This window comes from Orcinus orca, chromosome X (assembly GCF_937001465.1).
Source record: "Orcinus orca chromosome X, mOrcOrc1.1, whole genome shotgun sequence".
In the NCBI taxonomy this organism is placed as follows: domain Eukaryota; kingdom Metazoa; phylum Chordata; class Mammalia; order Artiodactyla; family Delphinidae; genus Orcinus; species Orcinus orca.
In genome coordinates, this window is record NC_064580.1 from 103160187 (window position 1) to 103181907 (window position 21721).

At 50.6% G+C, this 21721-nt stretch overlaps 1 protein-coding gene and 2 long non-coding RNA genes across 10 annotated transcripts in view; 2 read left to right on the plus strand and 1 right to left on the minus strand.

The window, feature by feature from the left end:
* Positions 1-11260, plus strand: part of LOC117203653 (uncharacterized) — an 84235-nt gene extending 72975 nt beyond the window's left edge. For all 3 annotated transcript variants that reach the window (XR_007474789.1, XR_007474788.1, XR_004486504.2), the window contains one exon: positions 9690-11260. This is a non-coding gene — a long non-coding RNA (uncharacterized LOC117203653). The remainder of the gene's footprint in view (positions 1-9689) is intronic.
* A 128-nt stretch (positions 11261-11388) lies between these two features.
* LOC117203654 (uncharacterized) lies at positions 11389-14791 on the minus strand. The gene is made up of 3 exons (XR_007474797.1): positions 14082-14791; positions 13110-13170; positions 11389-12690 (listed from the first exon to the last, which is right to left on the minus strand). It is a non-coding gene; the product is annotated as an uncharacterized LOC117203654 (long non-coding RNA).
* A 284-nt stretch (positions 14792-15075) lies between these two features.
* Positions 15076-21721, plus strand: part of LONRF3 (LON peptidase N-terminal domain and ring finger 3) — a 204328-nt gene continuing 197682 nt past the window's right edge. For 3 of the 6 annotated variants that reach the window (XR_007474786.1, XR_007474785.1, XM_033439143.2), the window contains exons 1-2: positions 15077-16312; positions 18946-19064. Coding sequence is in view for 4 of the 6 variants with exons in the window: in XM_033439143.2 (XP_033295034.1) it covers positions 15499-16312; positions 18946-19064 (933 nt within the window). In the remaining 2 variants the exon portion in view is untranslated. Of the gene's footprint in view, positions 16313-18945; positions 19065-21721 lie in introns of all 6 variants that reach the window. The other 3 variants (XM_033439144.2, XM_033439145.2, XM_004275800.3) reach the window with 2 other exon arrangements.

Here is a 21721-nt window from a genome sequence, read left to right on the forward strand (position 1 = left end):
GAGTAAGGGCTTCCCACCAGCATAGTCACTTCGAGGGTTTTTTTGTTTTGTTTTGTTTTTTTAAGGCTGTGTTGGGTCTTCGTTTCTGTGCGAGGGCTTTCTCTAGTTGTGGCAAGCGGGGGCCACTCTTCATCGCGGTACACGGACCTCTCACTATCGCGGCCTCTCTTGTTGCGGAGCACAGGCTCCAGACGCGCAGGCTCAGTAATTGTGGCTCACGGGCCTAGTTGCTCCACGGCATGTGGGATCTTCCCAGACCAGGGCTCGAACCCGTGTCCCCTGCATTGGCAGGCAGATTCTCAACCACTGCGCCACCAGGGAAGCCCCAGACAGTTTTTTTTATAGGAAAACAAGTGTCTTCTCAGGTCATGAAAAAGCTGGGTTGTCCACTTGAAATTACAGGACAAATGTTCCAGACCCTAGCTATTCAGTCATTCACTGAGCATGTACTGAGCACCTACTATATACTGGGAGTTGTGTTAGGGGCTGGGGATTGACAGGTGCCCAAGACTCGTGGCTTGCCCTAGCTCATGGTCTAGAGGGGAAGACACTTGGGCAATGATAACAGATTTCCTTAAGGAAAGGTGCTCTCTTTCCCCACCCTACCCCTTGTTAGTCATCAGAAGTGACCACGTCTTTTCCCTTTGCAGATCCGTCATCAGGGTCAGGGGGGACGGGGGAGGGACCCAAGGCCACAACAGCTGGAAGAGGTTTTCACTTCCTGCCGGGCATGGCAGGGCACACTCCCTGAAGACCAGTCCAGAGCTCTCCTTTACAGCCCGGCCCCCAGCTCACCGCCTCCGGGAAGCCTTCTCTTCTGCATCTGCTGCCCCTGCTCCCCCCACAGGCTCTCCTGGTTGCACTGAGATGTGTGGACATCGTTTGGCTCCCCTAGAAAAGCACAGGCCCTTCAGGGGGACGGTCCAGATCTTCTTCAAGTTTGTGACCCCCGTGGTGTCTGCACAGGTAGCTGTTTGTTGACTGAATCACGAGGCCTTTGGAATCCCTCTTCTCACCATCGGTGGCGCTTCTCTTCTACCTGCCCAGGGCCTGTCTACAGAGGGCCTTCCCATCCTCTTCCTGTCGCTTTGGCTCCTCTGCAGGGCCTCCCGGGAGGTTTCCGCTCCCACGGCCGCCTGTGATGCTTGTGGTGCTGTGATGGCGGATACAAGGAGGGACTGCGCCCCCCCCCCCCGGTGAGGCCTCACCCCCCCACACACAGGGAGTGACTCGTCCTGTCCCTGGCCTCCTAGACCGCCGTGTCACAGCCAGACCGGGCTGTGGGTGCTCACCGAAGAGAAGCACCCACACAGGGGTGTCATCTGCCTACAGGAGCCAAAAGCCCTGGGGTGAAGAGCACAGGGTCCTCAGGCCCAGCACCTCCTGCTGTTCGTGGAAGCCACGGGAGGGGCAGGGGACCGGCAGGAGTGCCGGGGTCTCAGGACTTGACCTTGCTTGCACATCCCAAGGGGGTCACTGCACAGGCCTGTGACCCGGAGCCCCTGGGAGTGGCGTGGAGTATCAGGGCTCCATCCCTCCTGTTGAGCAGGAGCTGCAGCCCTGCCGGATCCTGGTCCCGGCTGAGCTGGCGCCAACAAAGGCCCCTTTTCACTCACGGGCTCCCCTAGCTTGTGGGGTTTGAAGCAAGAATAGTTTTGTCATCTCACGGTTGGGGTACAGGGCCCTGCCACTCACAGACACTGCTCCTTTACCGTGTCCTCCATGCCTCAGGACAGGCATAGTGCATGGTGGGCTTTTTCCATAAACTGTAAATTCACCTTCTTCATTCATTATCCCTCTTCCTGCTGGTTTTATAACAGAAAATTGCACCTCCCCCCACCAAAAAAGAAAGTCTTAGCAGTACAAGTGTCTGAGAGGAAACCAAACATACCCGTGCATTTTAGTCGGCAGTTTAAGTCTGATAACACCGTGCTCAGCAACTACAGAGCAGGGGCATACTCCCTGGTGAGCAAACAGTTGAGTTTTAGGGAAAATCCCTAATACCTATGAGCATCATATGGGGTCAGAAACTCACTTTACCAAACAGATTCACGAGAGAGTGGCTTTTCACAATTTGAAGGTATACTTACTTTAAGAGATTCTAAAGTTGTTGAATCCGAGTGACTATGCATTTGTTCGTTCTCTTCCCCTGAGTTTTCAGATATGAGCTTGTAGAAAGTGACTCATTCTATCGCACAGCTAATTAGTGGCCAAGCCTAGGACTTGGGCTCACTCTTTCTGAGCCCCGGGCTCTTCATTTGAGCCTCCCTGGGATGGAAAGGTTTGCTTCCAGATTGCTGTTTAAACACTAAGTGGAAGGGGAAGGGTAAACTGGGACGAAGTGAGAGAGTGGCATGGACATATATACACTACCAAATGTAAAATAAATAGATAGTGGGAAGCAGCCGCATAGCGCAGGGAGATCAGCTCGGTGCTTTGTGACCACCTAGAGGGGTGGGATAGGGAGAGTGGCAGGGAGACGCAAAAGGGAGGAGGTATGGGGACATATGTATATGTATAGCTGATTCACTTTGTGATACAGCAGAAACTAACACACCATTGTAAAGCAATTATACTCTAATAAAGATGTTTAAAAAATAAATAAATAAAAGATTTGTGCAGAAAAAAAAACACTAAGTGGAATGGAAGGAAAAGAATATCTTTTTTTTTCTTTTTTGGGGAAAAGAATATCTCGAAGCTCAAAGGTGTAAAACCTTAGGACATTGACAACCAATTAAAAACTCAGATAAACTAAGGCTTCACACCTTTACATGCTGCAAAGCTGTCAATGGAGAAACAGGATTTGAATTCCTGAAAGGGGATTTACACATAAAGATCAAGGAACTCGGCTAACAGCATACTCGGGAGGAGTGAACAGGAGATGTCAGGGTGGAAAGACAGAGTCCTGATCAGATTCTTTCCAGCTCTGGGACCTCGTACAAATCATTTAACCTTCTTCAGCCTCTGTGGCTCATCTCAAATGAAGGAATGATGCTAATACCTGAGTTATTCCCAAATAGTCAACTGAGGTCATCCGATCAGTCCCCATATCTGCTCCATTTTATCCTAGATGTCTCTTGAACCCTCCAGTTCTCTCTGTCCTCATGGTTCCTTCTTTAGTTCATCTTTCTACCTCGTCTGCCCCAGGCTGTGTCCTTCTCATTCCACTCTACACATTGATCCAAAGAGATCTTTCTAGAAGGCAAAGCCGGTTACATGGCGAATCTGCTTAAAACCCTTCAATAGCTTCTCATTACTCTCAGGATAAGATCCAAACCCTTGCCCTGGTGTACAAGGCCCTTCATGGTCGGGCACCTGTCTGCCTCTCCAGGCTTATCTCACTCTGCTCCTCTCTCAGGTTCCAGCCATAATAAACTAGTATCTGTTCCCCAATGAGCCAGCCTCTCTCACCTCCAGCCTTTGCAGTAGCTTTTTCCTCTTATCTAGAACACTCAGCCCCTCCCCACACCCCATCCTCCCCCTAACCCTGTAATCCTGTAGGGGACGTGGTCCCGGAGTCTGACCTCCTCCTCCTCAGTGCACCCCAGCATCCCATGCTTCTGACATCTTAGCACTCATCACCCTGATTGAAATGGCCTTTTGCCTTGTTGGTTTCTCCCACTCAGTTCTGCAGGACTGTCTTACTCATCATTATGTTTCCAGCGGAGCCTGTTGAATGAATGGTGAATGTTTAAATCATCAAGAAAAAAAGGGAGAGGATGCAAATCATTAAAGTTAGAAATGAAAAAGGAGACATCACAACTGACACTGCAGAAATACAAAGGATTATAAGAGACTACTACAAACAACTATATGCCAATAAAATGGACAACCACGAAGAAATGGACAAATTCTTGGAAAGGTACAATTTTCCAAGACTAAACCAGGAAGAATTAGAAAACATAGAAAATATAAATAGACCTATCTGTTTAGAAAATATAAACAGACCGTCCCTCTAAAGGACCTGTGCTTTTCTAAGGGAGCCAAACAATGTCCAGATGGCTTCACAGGCGAATTCTATCAAACATTTAGAGTAGAGCTAACACCGATCCTTCTCAAACTCTTCCAAAAAATTGCAGAGGGAGAGACACTCCCAAATTCATTCTATGAAGCCACCATCACCCTGATACCAAAACCAGAAAAAGATATCACAAAAAAAGAAAATTATAGACCAATATGACTGATGAACATACATGCAAAAATCCTGAACAAAATACTGGCAAACAGAATCCAACAGCACATTTAAAGGATCATACACTATGATCAAGTGGGATTTATCCCAGGGATGCAAGGATTCCTCAATATATGCAAATCAATCAATGTGATACACCATATTAACAAATTGAAGAAGAAAAACCATATGATCATCTCAATAGATGCAGAAAAAGCTTTTGACAAAATTCAACACCCATTTATGATTAAAAACTCTCCAGAAAATGGGCATAGAGGGCACCTACCTCAACATAATAAAGGCCATATACGACAAACCCACAGCAAGCATCATACTCAATGGTGAAAAACTGAAAGCATTTCCACTAAGATCAGGAACAAGACAAGGATGTCCACTTTCACCACTCTTATTCAACATAGTTTTGGAAGTCCTAGCCACGGCAATCAGAGAAGAAAAAGAAATAAAAGGAATCCAAATTGGAAAAGAAGAAGTAAAACTGTCACTCTTTGCAGATGACATGATGCTATGCATAGAAAATCCTAAAGATGCCACCAGAAAACTATTAGAACTAATCAAAGAATTTGGTAAGTTTGCAGGATACAAAATTAATGCACAGAAATCTCTGGCATTCCTATACACCAACAATGAAAAATCAGAAAGAGAAATTAAGAAAGCACTCTCATTTACCATTGCAACAAAAAGAATAAAATACCTAGGAATAAACCTGCCTAAGGAGGAGAGAGACTTGTATTCAGAAAACTATAAAACACTAATGAAAGAAATCAAAGATGACAAACAGATGGAGAAATATACCATGTTCTTGGATTGGAAGAATCAATACTGTGAAAATGACTATACTACCCAAAGCAATCTACAGATTCAATGCAATCCCTATCAAACTACCAATGGCATTCTTCACAGAATTAGAACAAAAAATTTTACAATTCATATGGAAACACAAAAGACCCTGAATAGCCAAAGCAATCTTGAGAAAGAAAAACAGAGTTGGAGGAATCAGGCTCCCTGACTTCAAACTATACCACAAAGCTACAGTAATCAAGACAGTATGGGGGGGCTTCCCTGGTGGCGCAGTGGTTGGGAGTCCGCCTGCCGAAGCAGGGTACACGGGTTCGTGCCCCGGTCTGGGAGGATCCCACATGCCGCGGAGCGGTTGGGCCCGTGAGCCATGGCCGCTGAGCCTGCGCGTCCAGAGCCTGTGCTCCGCAACGGGAGAGGCCACAGCAGTGAGAGGCCCGCGTACTGCAAAAAAAAAAAAAAAAAAAAAAGACAGTATGGGGGACTTCCCTGGTGGTCCAGCGGATAAGACTCCGCGCTCCCAATGCAGGGGACACGGGTTTGATCCCTGGTCAGGGAACTAAGATCCCACATCCCACATGCCACACGGTGCGGGCAAAAAAAAAAAAAAAAAAAAGACAGTATGGTACTGGCACAAAAACAGAAATATAGATCAATGGAACAGGATAGAAAGCCCAGAGATAAACCCACGCACATATGGTCACCTTATCTTTGATAAAGGAGGCAGGAATGTACAGTGGAGAAAAAACAGCCTCTTCAATAAGTGGTGCTGGGAAAACTGGACAGCTACATGTAAAAGAATGAAATTAGAACACTACCTAACACCACACACAAAAATAAACTCTTAAAGGAAAACACAGGACAAACACTCTTTGACATAAACCACAGCAAGATCTTTTTTGACCCACCTCCTAGAGTAATGGAAATAAAAACAAAAATAAACAAATGGGACTTAATTAAGCTTAAAAGCTTTTGCACAGCAAAGGAAACCATAAACAAGGCAAAAAGACAACCCTCAGGCAAAGGATTAATCTCCAAAATATACAGACAGCTCATGGAGCTCAATATCAAAAAAACAAACAATCCAGTCAAAAAATGGGCAGAAGACCTAAATAGACATTTCACCAAAGAAGACATACAGATGGCCAAGAGGCACATGAAAAGATGCTCAACATCACTAAGTATTAGCGAAATGCAAATCAAAACTACAATGAGGTATCACCTCACACTGGTCAGAATGGCCATTATCAAAAAATCTAGAAACAATAAATGCTGGAAAGGGTGTGGTGAAAAGGGAACCCTCCCGCACTGTTGGTGGGAATGTAAATTGATACAGCCACTATTGAAAACAGTATGGAGTTTCCTTAAAAAACTAAAAGTAGAACTACCATATGACCCAGCAATCCCACTACTGGGCACATACCCTGAGAAAACCATAATTCAAAAAGAGTCATGTACCACTATGTTCATTGCAGCTCTATTTACAATAGCCAGGACATGGAAGCAACCTAAGTGTTCATCGACAGATGAATGGATAAAGAAGATGTGACACATATATACAATGGGATATTACTCAACCATAAAAAGAAACGAAATTGAGTTATTTGTAGTGAGGTGGATGGACCTAGAGTCTGTCATACAGAGTGAAGTAAGTCAGAAAGACAAAAACAAATACCATATGCTAATGCATATATATGGAATCTAAAAAAACAATGGCACTGATGAACCTAGTTGCAGGGCAGGAATAAAGATATAGACATAGAGAATGGACTTGAGGACACCAGGTGGGAGGGGGGAGCTGGGGCAAAGTGAGAGTAGCATCGACATATATACACTACCGAATGTAAAATAGTTAGCTAGTGAGAAGCAGCAGCATAGCACTGGGAGATCAGCTCGGTGCTTTGCGATGACCTAGAGGGGTGGGATAGGGAGGGTGGGAGGGACGCTCAAGAGGGAGTGGATATGGGGACATATGTATGGGTATGGCTGATTCACTTTGTTGTACAACAGAAACTAACACAGTATTGTGAAGCAATTATACTCCAATAAAGATCTATTTTTAAAAAAAGCAAAAGGGAAAAAAATAAATGCTTTGTAAACTGCAACTTGTTACACCAGCATTAATAAGTATTATGTAATATTACTGTGCTCAGGTCGGTTATTTAATATTGTTGGCCTACTCACCCATTTGATCGTAACTAATATCACATTTCAATTACATCATTCTGGTTCCTTATTATGCCCAATACTAATAAAGGCTACCACTTACTGAGCATTTAACCTGGGCTAGATTCTGCGGTGAGATTTTACATGTGTGATCTCATTTATTCCTCATTATAGCAAGCTAGGTATTATTATAAGCATTATCCCCATTTTTCAGATGAAAAAAGTAAGGCAAGCTCAAAGAGGTTAATTAGCTTTCCCAATAGCAAATAGCCAGATTTTGAATCCAGAAACTTCGAGTTTATGATCCAAACCCTGATTCTAATCATCTCCCACTTCTGCCAAAGTCTTCAGGTAAGGACACTATCAACAGAGTGAAAAGCAACACACAGAATGGGAGAAAATATTTGCAAATCACGTATTTGATAGGGTATTAATATCCAGAATATATAGAAAATTCTTAAAACTCAAGAAAAAAACAAACAACCCGATTTTTAAAATTTTTGTTTATTGAAATATAACTGATGTACAATATTATATGTTACAGATGTACAATATAGTGATTCACAATTTTTAAAGGTTATTCTCCATTTATAGTTATCATAAAATATTGGCTATATTTCCTGTGTTGTACTATATATGTTTTTGTAGCTTATTTTATACCTAATAGTTTGTGCCTCTTAGTCCCCTACCCGTATGTTGCCCCTCCTTCCTTCCCTTTCCCCACTGGAAAGGGAACTAGTTTGTTCTCTATATCTGTGAGTCTGCTTTTTTTTGTTAAATTCACTAGTCTGTTGTATTTTTTAGATTCCACATACAAGTGCGATCACACAGTACTTGTCTTTCTCTGTCTGACTTATTTCACTTAGCATAATGTCCTCCAAGTCCATCCATGTTGTTGCAGATGGAAAAATTTCATTCAGCCACAAACAATCCTTTTTTAAAATGGGCAAAAGACTTTCTCCTAAGAAGATGTACAGGGCTTCCCTGGTGGCGCAGTGGTTGAGAGTCCGCCTGCCATTGCAGGGGACACGGATTCGTGCCCCGGTCCGGGAAGATCCCACATGCCTCAGAGCGGCTGGCCCCGTGAGCCATGGCCGCTGAGCCTGCGCGTCCGGACCCTGTGCTCCACAGCGGGAGAGGCCACAGCAGTGAGGGCCCACGTACCACAAAAAAAAAAGAGAAGATGTACAAATGGCCAATAAGCACATGAAAAGATGCTCAAGTCACTAGTCACTAGGTAAATGCAAATCAAAACCACAATGGTATGCCACCTCACACCCATTAGGATGGCTATTATAAAAAGAAACAACAGAAAATAACAAGTGTTGGCAAGGCTATGGAGCAATTGGAACCCTTATGCATTGCTGGTAGGAATGTAAATTGGTGCAGCCACTGTGGAAAACAGTATGGTGGTTCCTCAACATTAAAAATAGAATTACCAGGGCTTCCCTGGTGGCGCAGTGGTTGAGAGTCCGCCTGCCGATGCAGGGGACGCGGGTTCATGCCCCAGTCTGGGAAGATCCCACGTGCTGTGGAGCGGCTGGGCCCGTGAGCCATGGCTGCTGAGCCTGCGCCTCCGGAGCCTGTGCTCCGCAACGGGAAAGGCCACAACAATGAGAGGCCCGCGTACCGCAAAAACAAACAAACAAAAACAAAAATAGAATTACCAGGACTTCCCTGGTGGTGCAGTGGTTAAGACTCCATGCTCCCAATGCCCAGGGCCCAGGTTCGATCCCTGGTCAGAGAACTAGATCCTACATGCATGCCGCAACTAAGGAGCCCGTGAGCCGCAACTAAGGAGCCCGCCTACTGCAACTAAGACTCAGTGCAACCTAATTAATTAATTAATTAATAGAATTACCATATATCTAGCAATTCCACTTCTGGGTATATATCCAAAGGAAGTAAAAGCAGGGTCTAGAAGAGATATTTGTATACTCATGTTTATAGCAGTATTATTTACAATAGCCAAAACGTGGAAGCAATCCAAGTGTCCACTGATGGATAAATGGATATGCCTACAAGAGAATATTATTCCGCTTTCAAAAGGAAAAAGTTTTGGCACATGCTACAACATGAATGAACATTTGAGGTCATTATACTAAGTGAAATACGCCAGTCACCAAAGGACAAATACCATATGATTCCACTTATTTGAGATACCAAAAGTTGTCAGATTCACAGAGACAGAAAATAGAAGGGTGATTGGCCAGGGCTGGAGGGGGTGAGGAACGGGGAGTTGTTATTTAATGGGTTCAGAGTTTCGCTTTTGCAAAATGAAAAGAAGTTCTGGAGATGGGTGGTGGTAATGGTTGCATAATAATGTGAATGACCTTAAGAGTAAACTGTACGCCTAAAAATAGCTAAAATGGTAAATTTTACATTTCGATATTTTACCACAATTTATAAAAGAAGATCCAAGCCTTGATTTTACCCATTTCCCAGTCCTGCCAAAGTCTTCAGATAATTTCCTTCTGATGAATGTTTGCTGCTTTCCCTCCAGATAACCTGCCTTTTCTTTCTTTTTCCTCCTAAGACCAGACTGCGCTCTGCCAGGATCTCTAGAGCCTCGCATTGGTCAACGCCCCTGAAGAGGGCAGAGTCCAGCCTCAGGCCTCTAGCCCACCCTCTTCCTGGGAAGAAAATGCCTCTGCTCCGAAGGCAGCCAGCACATATTTTACTCACAACAGTCGGCAGATGGCTGTGAATCCCTTCTGTTCCCAGGAATCACATCGGAACTAACCGCGCTGTGCATTTTCCATCACTGGTAGCTATCCCAACGTGACGTGGGACATCGTTATTAATAGGTGAAGGACAAAGAGAGAGGGGAAGTGGCTTGGGCTGAGTCACACAGCAAAGTTAGAACTCTGATCTCCCAGCAACTACCGTCGCCCTGGGCTCTGTCCCACACACCTGGCAGCTCCAGAGACTTGCTCCTTTTTGTACTCTGGGCAACGAACTCTCTAGCTAACCAAGCGGGTCTGACTTGTCTTACAGAGAAATGAAGCAAAATCTTCTTCGGGATGGTGTATTATGATCTTTCGGTTTCTACTGGTTGGCAAGAAACCGAGTCCCCACTACTTACTGAATGACCTGGAACACATCATCGAAAGTTTCTGGACCCTCAGTTTTCCCTTCAGTAAAATGTAGACAAGATTTATTGGTGCCTACCCCCAGAGAAGCTGGGTGCGCTAGGGAGAGGAGTGGGGTGCCCTTATCCAGTCTATTCTGCGTTACCCTTTACACGGGTGAACTTCAAACCTGGCTGAGCATGGTAATCACATGGTGGCCTTTAAAAATACAAATTCCTGGGCCTTGCCCAGCCTGGCTTACTTGGATTTCTTCTCCTTTCTCCCGGCCAAGTGGCCCCCAGGGTGAAGGGAACCCCCTTGATTTGAGCATCGGGGTGGTCTTTAACTTTTCTATGTAAATCCTCTCCAACTCAGCTTAAAGGAACCTTTGCTACGAGATGGGAAGCATTGCGTTCTGTCTCCTTTGAGCTCTCCCTTGGACTCACTGTTCCCCCAATTTTGGCACTTCTCAAATACTGCTTGTTATTTTTACTTAACTGTTTCAAATCTTTGCCTCTTGTTTCCTCAGTTAGCTACTGGAGGGTAAAAACCATGACCTACCCTTCTCTTATTGCCCCGCAAATGCCAGCTCCATTAGCACCTAGTATCTCTTCAGTAAATATTTGTTGAATGGCAAATCTTGTAATTCGGAAATCTGAAATAATTTCTTATTTATTTGGGAGACGCTCTGTGTCCTTTGGAAGCTTTCTGGTCACATGGAAAGAACTTTAAACAAAGAGGCAAGAGCCCTAGCTTCCAGTCTTGGCTCTGTCACAAACTCCCATTGTGACCTGCAGCAAGTCGCTCGCCTTCTCTAGCCCTTGGTTCCCTCACTTGTGAAACCGGGGCTGATCTGTAAAGTTTCTTTTAGCTTTGGATTTTTTGGCTACTCTAGATAGCAAGGGCAGCCTTTTTCATGTCAATGTCTTTAATGCCCACCATGCCTAATTTTTTTTCCTCTAAGGACTACATAATCGATGGATCATCTCCAGTTTATAAAATGAGAAACTCAAGTAAAGAACAAGTAAATGCTTTGGCCAAGCTTCCATGCTTAGTGTGAGTGTGTGTGTGTGTGTGTGTGTGTGTGTGTGTGTGTGTGTGAGAGAGAGAGAGAGAGAGAGAGAGAGAGAGAGTGTGTGTGTGGCGGTGTCGCTCATTCCTCACTGCAGCTCCCTGGCTTTGACTGGATTCTTCCATCCCAGAGCTGTTACCAGTCCTTCCCAAGTGTAGGACTGTTAACCCTTAATTATCTGCATGCCCTCTCTCTCTGTGAACAACCCAGGGCAAAGGTATGACATATTCTAGCTGGGTTTCCTCTTGTCCCTCTGCACACTCCCATGTAGGGTCAGAATGTCCACTGCAGTGTTCAGTACGGTCTGTTCAAATACTGTCCCCTGAGGAGGAAATGAAAGACATAAGACACTAGTCCTTGCCCTCTAGTTGGCCTGGGAGGCCGGGACAAGAATGTGTGGGGAAAAGCTGCCACCATATATAAGGGAGGACCTGGGAGCGAAGTGCTGCTTTGATATATCTCCAATACCTAGAACAGTGCCTGGTACATAGAAGATGCTCAGCAAATATGTTAAAAGAGGTGAAAACTGCTACAGTTTTCAAACTTTTTAATTTTAAGGAAGGGAAAGCCTTTCTTCAATGAAATCATCCCCAAAACTCACTACATGAAACAGGTGGACACAAGGTTGCCCTGGTTGAGGGGAGCTAGAGTCGAACCCTGCCTGCTGTCTCCTCTGGGCCCCAGCGAGAATCCTCAGGGCCCAGTTGGAAAACTTGCTGTAAGTCAGTTGAAAAGGAGGAGCGGATCAACTCTTGCTCTTTTTCTTGGTTAACCTTAGCCAGGAGGGGATGCTGGCAAAATAAATGGAGGTTTGAAGGACCCAGCCCTTTAAAGGGAATATTGGCATCTGAAAAAGCGTTCTCAATTTCTCCTCTCCCCTCATCGTCAAGTTCTAGGGAACTTCAATCATTAAGGGCAGAGGAGAAGAAGTTTTGAGTAGGAGATTTGTGAGTTGGTCCACAAATGAATACCAATGGAATGTTTGTTTAAAGAAAGAAGGAAGGACAAGCATTGTGGTAATGTTCTCCAGTATTCAATAGAAACCCACTGGGTGTTATCCTACAGGCAGTCCTGATGTGAAAATGCAACGTAAAACTCTCACGTGGCCTGGTAGTGAGTGGATGGTGCTGCCTTTTGCACCATTGCACCCTGCAACACACTGGCAGCTTTCAACCTTCCTAAGTTCCTGGTTAGCCACGGCACACACAGCTGTCCGGAGGGGCCACCTGATGAGAGCAACTCCACTCGAAGTCTGCAGGACTGAATGAAACCCGCTGCCTGACTTGGCCTTCTCCTTGCCTCCTTGCCATGGCGGGTAAGGGAGGGAAGCCAACCCAGGGAATGCTTACTTGTCGAGGTGGTCCAGGGAGCAAAGGCACAGCCCAAATCTGCATCTGGAAGACAATTTTGGATAACCAATATCTATTTTTAAAACTTGTCAAAGGGATAAAATTTTTGAATTAAGAGGTCATCATTTTCCATCTCATGGCCCTTTCATATAAATCTCTTTACCTGCCCCACAGATTATCCCTCCTCACAGGCCCCAGAAGGGACAGGCAGATAATTAATGCCTGGAACCCTGCTACAGACTGTGTCCCCCCCCCCCCCCCGCCAAAATTCATATGTTGAAACCTAATCCCCAATGTGATGGTATTTGGAGGTGGGGCCTTTGGGAGGTGATTAAGTCATGAGGGTTCCTCATGAATGGGATTCATGCCTTTATAAAAGACCTCACAGAGATCCCTTGCCCCTTTCCACCATGTGCGGCTACAGAAAAAAGACAGCTGTCTTGAGCCAGGAAGAGGGTTCTTACCAGACACTGGATCTGCCAGCACTTTGATCTTGGACTTCCCAGTCTCCAGAAATAAATTTCTCTGTAAGAAATAAACGTTTGTTGTTTATAAGCCACCCAGTCTATGATGTTTTGTTATAGCAGCCTGAACGGACTGATAGACCCCATTCAATTAACAGGGGAAACTGAAGGTGAAAGGAGCTCCCCTTAGACAGCAAGTCAGCAGGAGCTCCAGCTTCTCCCCAACTGCCCAGCATAGTCTTCTCCTCCACCTCTTGGCCTCCTGACTCCCCCAGCTTCAAACTCTAGCTCAGGCCTGACCTTGAAGAAGAGGACAGCCATCTAGCCACCCCTGCCCTTCCACTACTACTGCTGACCTCACCCCCTTGTCCAAGCCACCATCTCCCACAACATCTGGACTAGTCTTTTGTACTTAAGTAGTTGAGTTGGGTATCATGACACCTAGTTTTAGGATAGAAGGCTGTCAAGGTTCAAGCTGGAGGGAACCTTGGACATTAGGACAAGACCTTGTCAAACTAAGACCTTGTGGGAGGACTCGCCCAAAGTCTCACAGCAAGTTATGACAAAGCCAGGGCTGCAAGCCAGGTTTTCCGATGTGTGCCTTCTTCCCTACATCCTGAGTTCCTCTGGTTTCTTTTCTTGGTCCCTTTCCCCATGTGCCCGTGTCCCTTCTCCCTTCTGACCCTCTCCCCCCATCCTGTCTCAGAGGGAGGCTCTAAGGATAGCTGCACAGTACCTGTTCTCTGGGACCTTGGTGTTGACTCAAGGGGGATTAATGACCTAAAGAGACACAGCCCGGATGGAGCCTGTGGTTCCCAGCTCTGAAACATAACTAGTCATCCTTGACACTGGTTCAGAAGCCAAAACGATGGCTCCCAGAGTTTTAGATCACTTGCCCAAGGTCACTCAGCTAAGAAATGGCCAGAGCAGGCGCCCATTGTAGGTCCTCAGGCCTCTGCGGCGGCATTCTACCTCGGCCGTGGCTCCAGGCAGTACCGAGAGCCTGCCGACTCCGCAGGCCCACTGAGCCGGAGACAAGTCCAGACCCCACCTCCCTGCTTGGAGCAGCAGGACCCTTATTTGAGCGAGTGGCTCCCGTCCGAAGTGTGGGGGTGGGAGGGAGACGTGGGGTGGGCGGTTCACTCTGGCCTTCTGGAAGGAAGCGGGGCACCCTTGAGACCCCTAGCCGTTGTGAGCCAAGCATCGCGGCTTGGGCGCAGCCCCCCACTGTGACACGCCTGCGTCGGAAGTCTCCGCTCTGGAGCGGCGGACCGGCAGGCAGCGGGGCCGGCCGCTGGAGTGCGCCGGGACTCGTGGACTTTCTCCCGAGCAGCGCTCTGGGTTCCCGCCTTCCGCCCGCCGTTCTCCCACGCCCCCGGAGTGCCCACGGACCCCAGCAGGCCTTGTGCTCGCGGCCGCGCCCATCCTGCCGGTGGTTCCCAGGGCCGGGGCGCCGGCCTCCCGCCCCAGCGCAGGTTCCAGCGTTGGAGGAGAGAGAGGTGAGGAAGCGGGGCGCGCGGGGGGCCTCCTCCGGGCGCTAGCCGGCGAGCGCATCTTCTCCGCATGTCCCTCTCCGCTCAGCGAGCGCCGCCAAACTGCTGAGCCCGCCGGGCCCGCTGCTCCGAGTCTTTCCCGGCACAGGAGATCAAGCGCCCTCGGATAACCGCACTCACTACCTTTGGGGGACTCCTTGGGGAAGGTGGCCAGGGACCCCGGGTGTGAGGAGCCGGGCCGGTACCCGAGTGGGGGCTGCCCGGGGACCCTCCCAACCCGCTTCCCTTCGCAGACAGCCGCCGTCGCCCCTGGGAGGGCAAGCCTCCGGCGTCCCTAAAGACCTGGCGGACTGCGTGCCTCGAGGTACCGGCCTCTTGAGGGGAGAGGGGACCGCTAGCAGGCGGCTGGCAGAGAGGACCTGTTTGCTGACGGGTTTGGAGGAGGGATGGGGTAGGGTTTGGAGACGGAGAAGTCCAGGAGAAGACGCTGGGTTTTTTCTTTCTCTCCCCGTCTTCCGAAAAGGAACCACATTGCGAGGGGGAACTAAGACAGAGTGTAAATACAAACAACCGCAAAAAGAAGCCAAGAAAAGCTAAGCCCACAGAAGCAAGCACAACACTGTTACAAAACTGTCTGGTTTTGTAACAATCGCCCCGCCGCCGGCCAATGAGCGGCTTGGCGGCGCGTCACGTGGTGTCGTTTTATATAACACTTTGCTGAGACAAGACAGTTATTAGGCGGCGCGGGGCGGCCGGCATGGAGCTCGCGGAGGCATTGCAGGGACCGGCAAGCGGCAGAGCGGCGGCCGTGGCAGCCCCGATTCCCTCCAGCCGCCGCTCCCTGCTCCGCGTCCCCGGCCCCTAGACGCCTCTTCCCCACGCATGTCCCTCTCCCTATGGATTCATTTCAGACTGAACAGATGCTGAGCTTGCCCGCCGAGCTCTGCAGCAACAACTTAGAGCTGGCGGAGCCGGCGGCATCACCGGCCCGCGGAGACACGGGCCCCCACCCAGAGGCGGCTACAGAAGGCCCCGCACCTCTACCGACTCGGCCGCTGCCGCAGGAGCGTCCTCCGAGGGCCTCGACGCCGGAGTGCAAAGTCCTGCTCACGCAGGCCGACGCCCTGGCGTCTGGGGGGCGCCTCCGTGAAGCCCTCGAGGTGTACCGACAGCTCTCGGAGCGGCAGCAGCTGGTGGCCGAGCAGCTGGAGCAGCTGGTGCGCTGCCTGGCCGAGAAAGTCCCTCAAGGCGAGGAGCCGGCGCCGGAGCCCCCGGACGGGAGCCGCGGGGCGAGCTGCGCTCTGGCGGCGGAAGAGGCAGGGGCGGCGACGGCCGCCGAGGCCACCGAGGTGTGGGACGGCTTCAAGTGCCGGAAGTGCCATGGATTTCTCTCAGACCCCGTGTCCTTGTCCTGCGGACACACCTTTTGTAAACTGTGCCTGGAACGCGGGCGGGCAGCCGACCGGCGCTGTGCGCTGTGCGGGGTCAAACTCTCCGCTTTGATGGTGGCCACCGGGCGGGCGCGCGGGGCCCGGCGAGCTGGGCAGCAGGCGCCGCCGCTGCGGGTCAACGTGGTGCTCAGCGGCCTCCTCGGGAAGTTGTTCCCGGGCCCGGCAAGGGCGTCGCAACTCCGGCACGAGGGCAACCGGCTGTACCGCGAGCGCCAGGTGGAGGCGGCGCTGCTCAAGTACAACGAGGCAGTTAGGCTGGGTGAGGCCACCGTGCCGCCGGGGCCGGGGCGGGTGGGGGCACGAGCCCGGCGGGAAGCTGCGGGGTGGGCCCGGGCGGAGGAGGGCGCGCGGACCTTGGGATGGACCGCGACCGGAGTGGGGGAGGGGGGCTCTGGAGTTCCGTCTCCGACTTTTTCTCTGTCTCTGCTGGTTCATGGCCCTTTCTCTGGGTCTCTGTCTATCTCCTTGCTCTTTGTCTTCTTCTGTGTCTCCTGTTAGCTTGTGTGTTTCTGCGTGTCTCAGTCCCTGCTTCTGTTTGTGTCGCTCTGTTTCTCCGTCTTTTTCTTTCTTTCCGTATCTTTGTCACTCTGGCTCTTGCTCCGTGTCACCGTCTGTTTCTCGGGCTCGCCTTCTCCTTCTGTCGCTGCGCGCACGGGCCCCTCTTAACACCTGTCCGTAGCTTTCGGGCCAGCAGGGGAACTTCGCACCCTTCCCACTCGCGCGCCGGGGCCTCTGGGCTCCCGCCAGCCTGGGATGTTCGGTCGGCGCCTGCGTCTGCAGCTCCCTCCCGGCCTGGGGCCGCCGTGGCTGCCGGGAGTTGTCCCTTCCGGGGCCGCGGCTCCCGGTGGGGTGGGTCCGGCGTGGAATTAGGTCAGGAGAGCACTGGTTGCATAAGGGCCGCGAGCGGCCGGGGCCGGGCGGCCCCTCCTCCGCGCGGGCGGGCGGGATTGTGTAACGGCTGAGGTAGCTGAAGTGGGCCACGCTCGCCTCGGAAACCATCCCGGGAGCGTGTGCGGGCGGGGTGGGGGGAGCGCTCGCGCCCCGTCGCCCTGTGACTCATTGTCACCGCTTCCTATCACACGATCCTCGGCTGAAATAGATGCCCCCCCCCCCCGCGCCCGACCGCCCGCAGCCTGCGCTCTCGCCTCGAACACCAGCCCGACAGACCAGAGGGCGACCGGCCAGGCGACGGCTCGGGGATCCTCGGGGACCGTGGGCTGGCTGCCAAGGGGGCCGCCTCTGTCCCGCTTTCCCGTGCCGCCTGAGGAGGGATGGGTGGTCTTTGCGGCCTCAAGGGCGATGTGGGCAGTCCCGCGCCTCGGGCCGCACTAGGGCGCCCGAGTTCCCTCAGGGAACGACTCCCCCCTCCCCGACCCCCCGCGTCTGGACCCAGGAAGTGGCCGCCGAGCCGCGGGTATTGCCCAGCTCAGGCCGGCTGCCAGGAGCTCGGCGGCGGGGCGCGGTGTCTGGCGAAGCGTGCCGGGGAGGAGGCGACAGGGCTGGGCAGACAGGGCTCTGGGATCCCAGGGTGCCCTGAGCCCCACTCGGAAGGGTGGAGGAGGGGGTGGGCTGGCGCCTCCACGTGTTGCATCTCCACCCGAGCTTGCAACAGGTAGTGGGGGAGGGGGAGGAACGAGACCCCGTGTGCCCAAGCAAAGCACAGTGTGTGCTGCAAGGAAAGGGACAGAGGAGACTGCAAACTCTTGACTGATGTCTTAAGAGCAAGTAATGGGCACCCAGGCGAACCCTCTGCACACCCCTGGGGGAAAAACCCCAACAAAGCCTGTTCCCGCAGCAGAAGGTGGAGCCCAGTCCCTAGGGAAGAGCAGGGCAGTATGACGTAGACAGGTGGCAACCGCTTAAGCCCAGGTCTCCAAGGGAGGTTCCATTCCTTTCAGCCGACCCCCAAGGGCCACGAAAGCCCCTTCCTGCCCTCCTCCTCCTCCCCGTTTGTTGCTGTCACCACTTTCCCCTGGGGGTTCTTCCTTGCACCACCAGAGGAGTCAAGGTGAAAAATGTCAAGACCTCTTCACCCTTCTAAGAGGAAAGGGACCTCCCCAACAAAGAGTATCTTGGTGCCGGAAGATGGCCAGTCTCTCTTCCTTACTATTCGAAGTACTACACTCCCCTTCGGAAAAAAAGGAACCTGTCTCCCACCCCAGATTCAAAGTCTGCAAGTTAGTAATGAGTCTGGCCAGCTAGCTAGACTTGAGCAGGTGCCTTCCCCTCTCTGGGCTTGATTCTCCTTGAAGAATGGGTTGATTGAGCCAGATGATCTCTAAAGGCCTTTCCAGCCCTGGCATCTAGTGGTTCAGAGTATTGATGAGAGCCAACCTCACTTTATTCCCAGAAGCCTTGTCCATTCACATCTGCCTATCTGTAATGAGAGGATGGAGGCTTGCAGATGCATTTCTGTTTTCTTCAGAAGAACTTCACATGTGCTGGGGTTTGTAGACAGAGATGTCGCTGATATCACCTGGAGACTAACTGGGACTTGTCTTCCTGGTGGCAAGGATGGGGGTCACATCTGGCCATCCCCTTCTCCTTCCTCCCTGGCCTGTTTCCTTGTGGGCAATACCTCACCCAGAAGCCAGGCTGCCAGTTGCTAGCCACGGCCATGAAGCAGGGTGCGAGAGTTCCAGGGTGCGAGAGTCAAAGTTGCTAATGCACCACTGACACCACAGGCCCTCTAAGGAACTGCTTGAGAGAAGGGGAAAAATGACTTCTTTACAGTTGGGAAAGCTCAGACCCAGAGTGGCTGGGGGGTGTGGTAGGCAGGGCAATATTAGGGCTGGAGATCGAGCTTATGCCTTTGGGTCCCTAGCAGAAAAGTCCTAGATAACTTGCCATTTTGCTCAAGGTTTTTTTGTTTGTTTTTTCTCATTTTGGCAGCTCCAAATGACCACTTGCTTTACAGCAACCGGTCTCAAATCTATTTCACCTTGGAGTCTCATGAGGATGCACTGCATGATGCAGAAATAGCATGTAAGCTCCGCCCCATGGGGTTTAAGGTGAGTGTGGGATGGGAGGGATGGGAAGGAATTGTACTGTAGACCGGAACTGGCAGGGAGAAGGCTCTTCAGAGGAGCTGGGGGGTCCCTTGACAAAGGGTGACTTAGGGATCTGCAAGGGAGCTGGATTCCTCCCCAACCTGATCTTCCACTGATGACCCGCAGAGCAGCCTGGGCCTTGTGACTCTCTAGAGCAGGGACTTGGGAGCCAGACTGCCTGAGTTTATGTCCCAGCTCTGCTACTTTTACTAGCTGTGCGGCCTTGGCAAGTTACCTAACCTCCCTGTACCTCATCTCCTCATCTATAAAATGAGGATATTCAAAGCACCTACTTCACAGGGTTTGTTGTGAGAATTACATGAGCTAATGCACGCAGACACTTAGAACAGTGCCTGGCACATAGCGTTGCATGTGTCTGCCGTCAACAGCATCATTCTTTTCCCAGGACAGTAGAAACAGGAGGGAGAGAGAAGTATTGCTGGCTCATTCTGCCATCTCAAGTCCTTAATGTAGTCAGTCAGCCTGCCGGTTCCCCTAAACATGTAGGTCACGTGGAGGGGTGGGGAGAAAGACAGGTTCAGCATCTCTCAAGATGCCAGGGTGCAAAGTGTCACTTTCTGCATCTCTGTCAGGCCTCAGGACTGGCCCTCAGCCACATTTCAATATTTTGTTTAGAAGATTAGATTTGAGCCTGGGCTCTACTACCTGCAAGCTAAGTGACCATGCGGAAGTCGCTTCACTCTCTGAACCCTAAGTGTCCTAGTTTGCAAAAGGAAGATCTTGCTGTCTGCCCTGATCGCCTCACAGGGGTGCAGTGAGGGTTACAGGTGAGCATGGCCAAGAGACCATTCTGTGAGCTGTAACGCTGGCTCTTGGTGTGGTGCTCTCTCTACACAACCCCAACTCATCCAAGGCTGTGATCCCTTATCTGAATCCTGTGGGGCCAGATATGTTCAGAATCCAGAATGTTCCCAATCTCACAAAGCCCAGGTTTGAGCTCTGGACAGCGCCCCATAGTCACACACGCTATTTCGGCAGGATATTACATGAAAATACACACGAAGTGGGACAAAGACTGTAACACACATCGTTTTAGGTGAGGTTTTGCCACCTAATGATTCTGATGTCAAGCTTATGAAAATATTGGATTATCAGACTGTTTTCAGGATCTGGGAACTTCAGATAAAACATTGTGGAGCTGCATACTGGGCCATTAATGTCAGAGTGAATCTCGTATGTTCTTTCATGAGAAGGTTTTCATGAATGATGATGGATTAGTATATTCTCTTTCCCAAGGAGCACAATTACAGTTTATTCAAAGTCACCAAAGTCTTAACCCACAGGAGCTTCAGTGGGAGCTATTTCAGGCCTTGTAGTGGTGCGGGCCAGTGAGCTGCCTGGGCGTAAGAGGACTTCTCTTGCAACTCTTTCTGCTTAGGCCCCCTAAGGGTTGGGGCCTCGACAGTGCAGTGGGAAACAAGGCTGAGTAAGCAGTGGACCATCTTGGATGAAACAGGAAAAGTGACTTCCCCAGTGAAGGAAGAGTTGGTGGAAATATTAAACAGGAGTTCATTTCCCCAAAGTGCTGGCGTAAGCAGAGAGGCAGTGACGAGAGACCTCTGCTGACTTGGGGGTCGAGAGAAGACTTGAACGGTGCTTCTGATTCAGAGCCGCCTCACACCCTGATTTGCATATTTCCCACCGTTTCTATATGAAACGCCCTTGTGGGAGGAGTTCATCACGTGCAGCCCTATTCCAGCCCCCCAGCCAGGGCTCGTGCTTCTCAAATTTTCCTGCAGGCGGTGCAGCTCCAGGAGGGTGAGCTGGCGGCCCTGAGCAGCTGGAGTATATACGCGTGGCTGCTTGGTATGATTGGTCAGATCCCAAAGCCTCTCGAGGCTGCCAGCACTTATCCCCTCTAGCCGCCCTGAAATGTCACACAAGCCTTTCTCCTGAGGGCCCCCGGAGCACTGCTGGGAAGATGCAACAAGCCATGCATCCGGCTCCAGAAGGAGGGGGAGTTCTTGGGGAGGCCCCCAAGAGGCTTGGAGCAGGGGCCACTGTTCAGGAAGGCAGATCCCGGCTGGCCCCTGTAGCCAGGCCCAAGCCGGAGGGCACTGCGGCCTGCAGAGGCATGTCGGAAGGGGAGGCCCCGCATGTTAGAGTGCCCGGCAGCTGCACCCTGCATTATTTCCTTCACTAAGTTACACTCGGGCTCAGCCGTGGAGCTGAGGGAGTGGGGAGCAGGCCCCTGAGGGGCAGCCTCCAAGCAAAGCTGCCAGGAGCACCTGTCCTAAGGCACGGAGAGGAGGCAGCCCTCCTCCCACCTCTTTTCTTTTTCCTCACTCTTCCCCAGGATGCACCTCTCCCAGGGCAGTTGGGTCTGGACCCTGAGGAGCCCTAAAACTTCTTATGCTATTTCAAGACGTGGCGAGGGGGCTGAGCCCACCGGAGCCAAAGCGTTTGCGCAGGCCCTGGTTAGTCCTCCAAAGGGCGGTCTGCTTCGCGGGGAGGGGCACAGTTCTAGTTCCAGCTTTGCTACTAGCTACCTTCGAGGTCTTGGAGAGATCACATGCCTTGGCTCACTTGGGCCTCTTCTGATAAATGATCATTGAGTGTAGGTGGTCGCTCAGCCGGTAAGATGGACTATGTCTCTG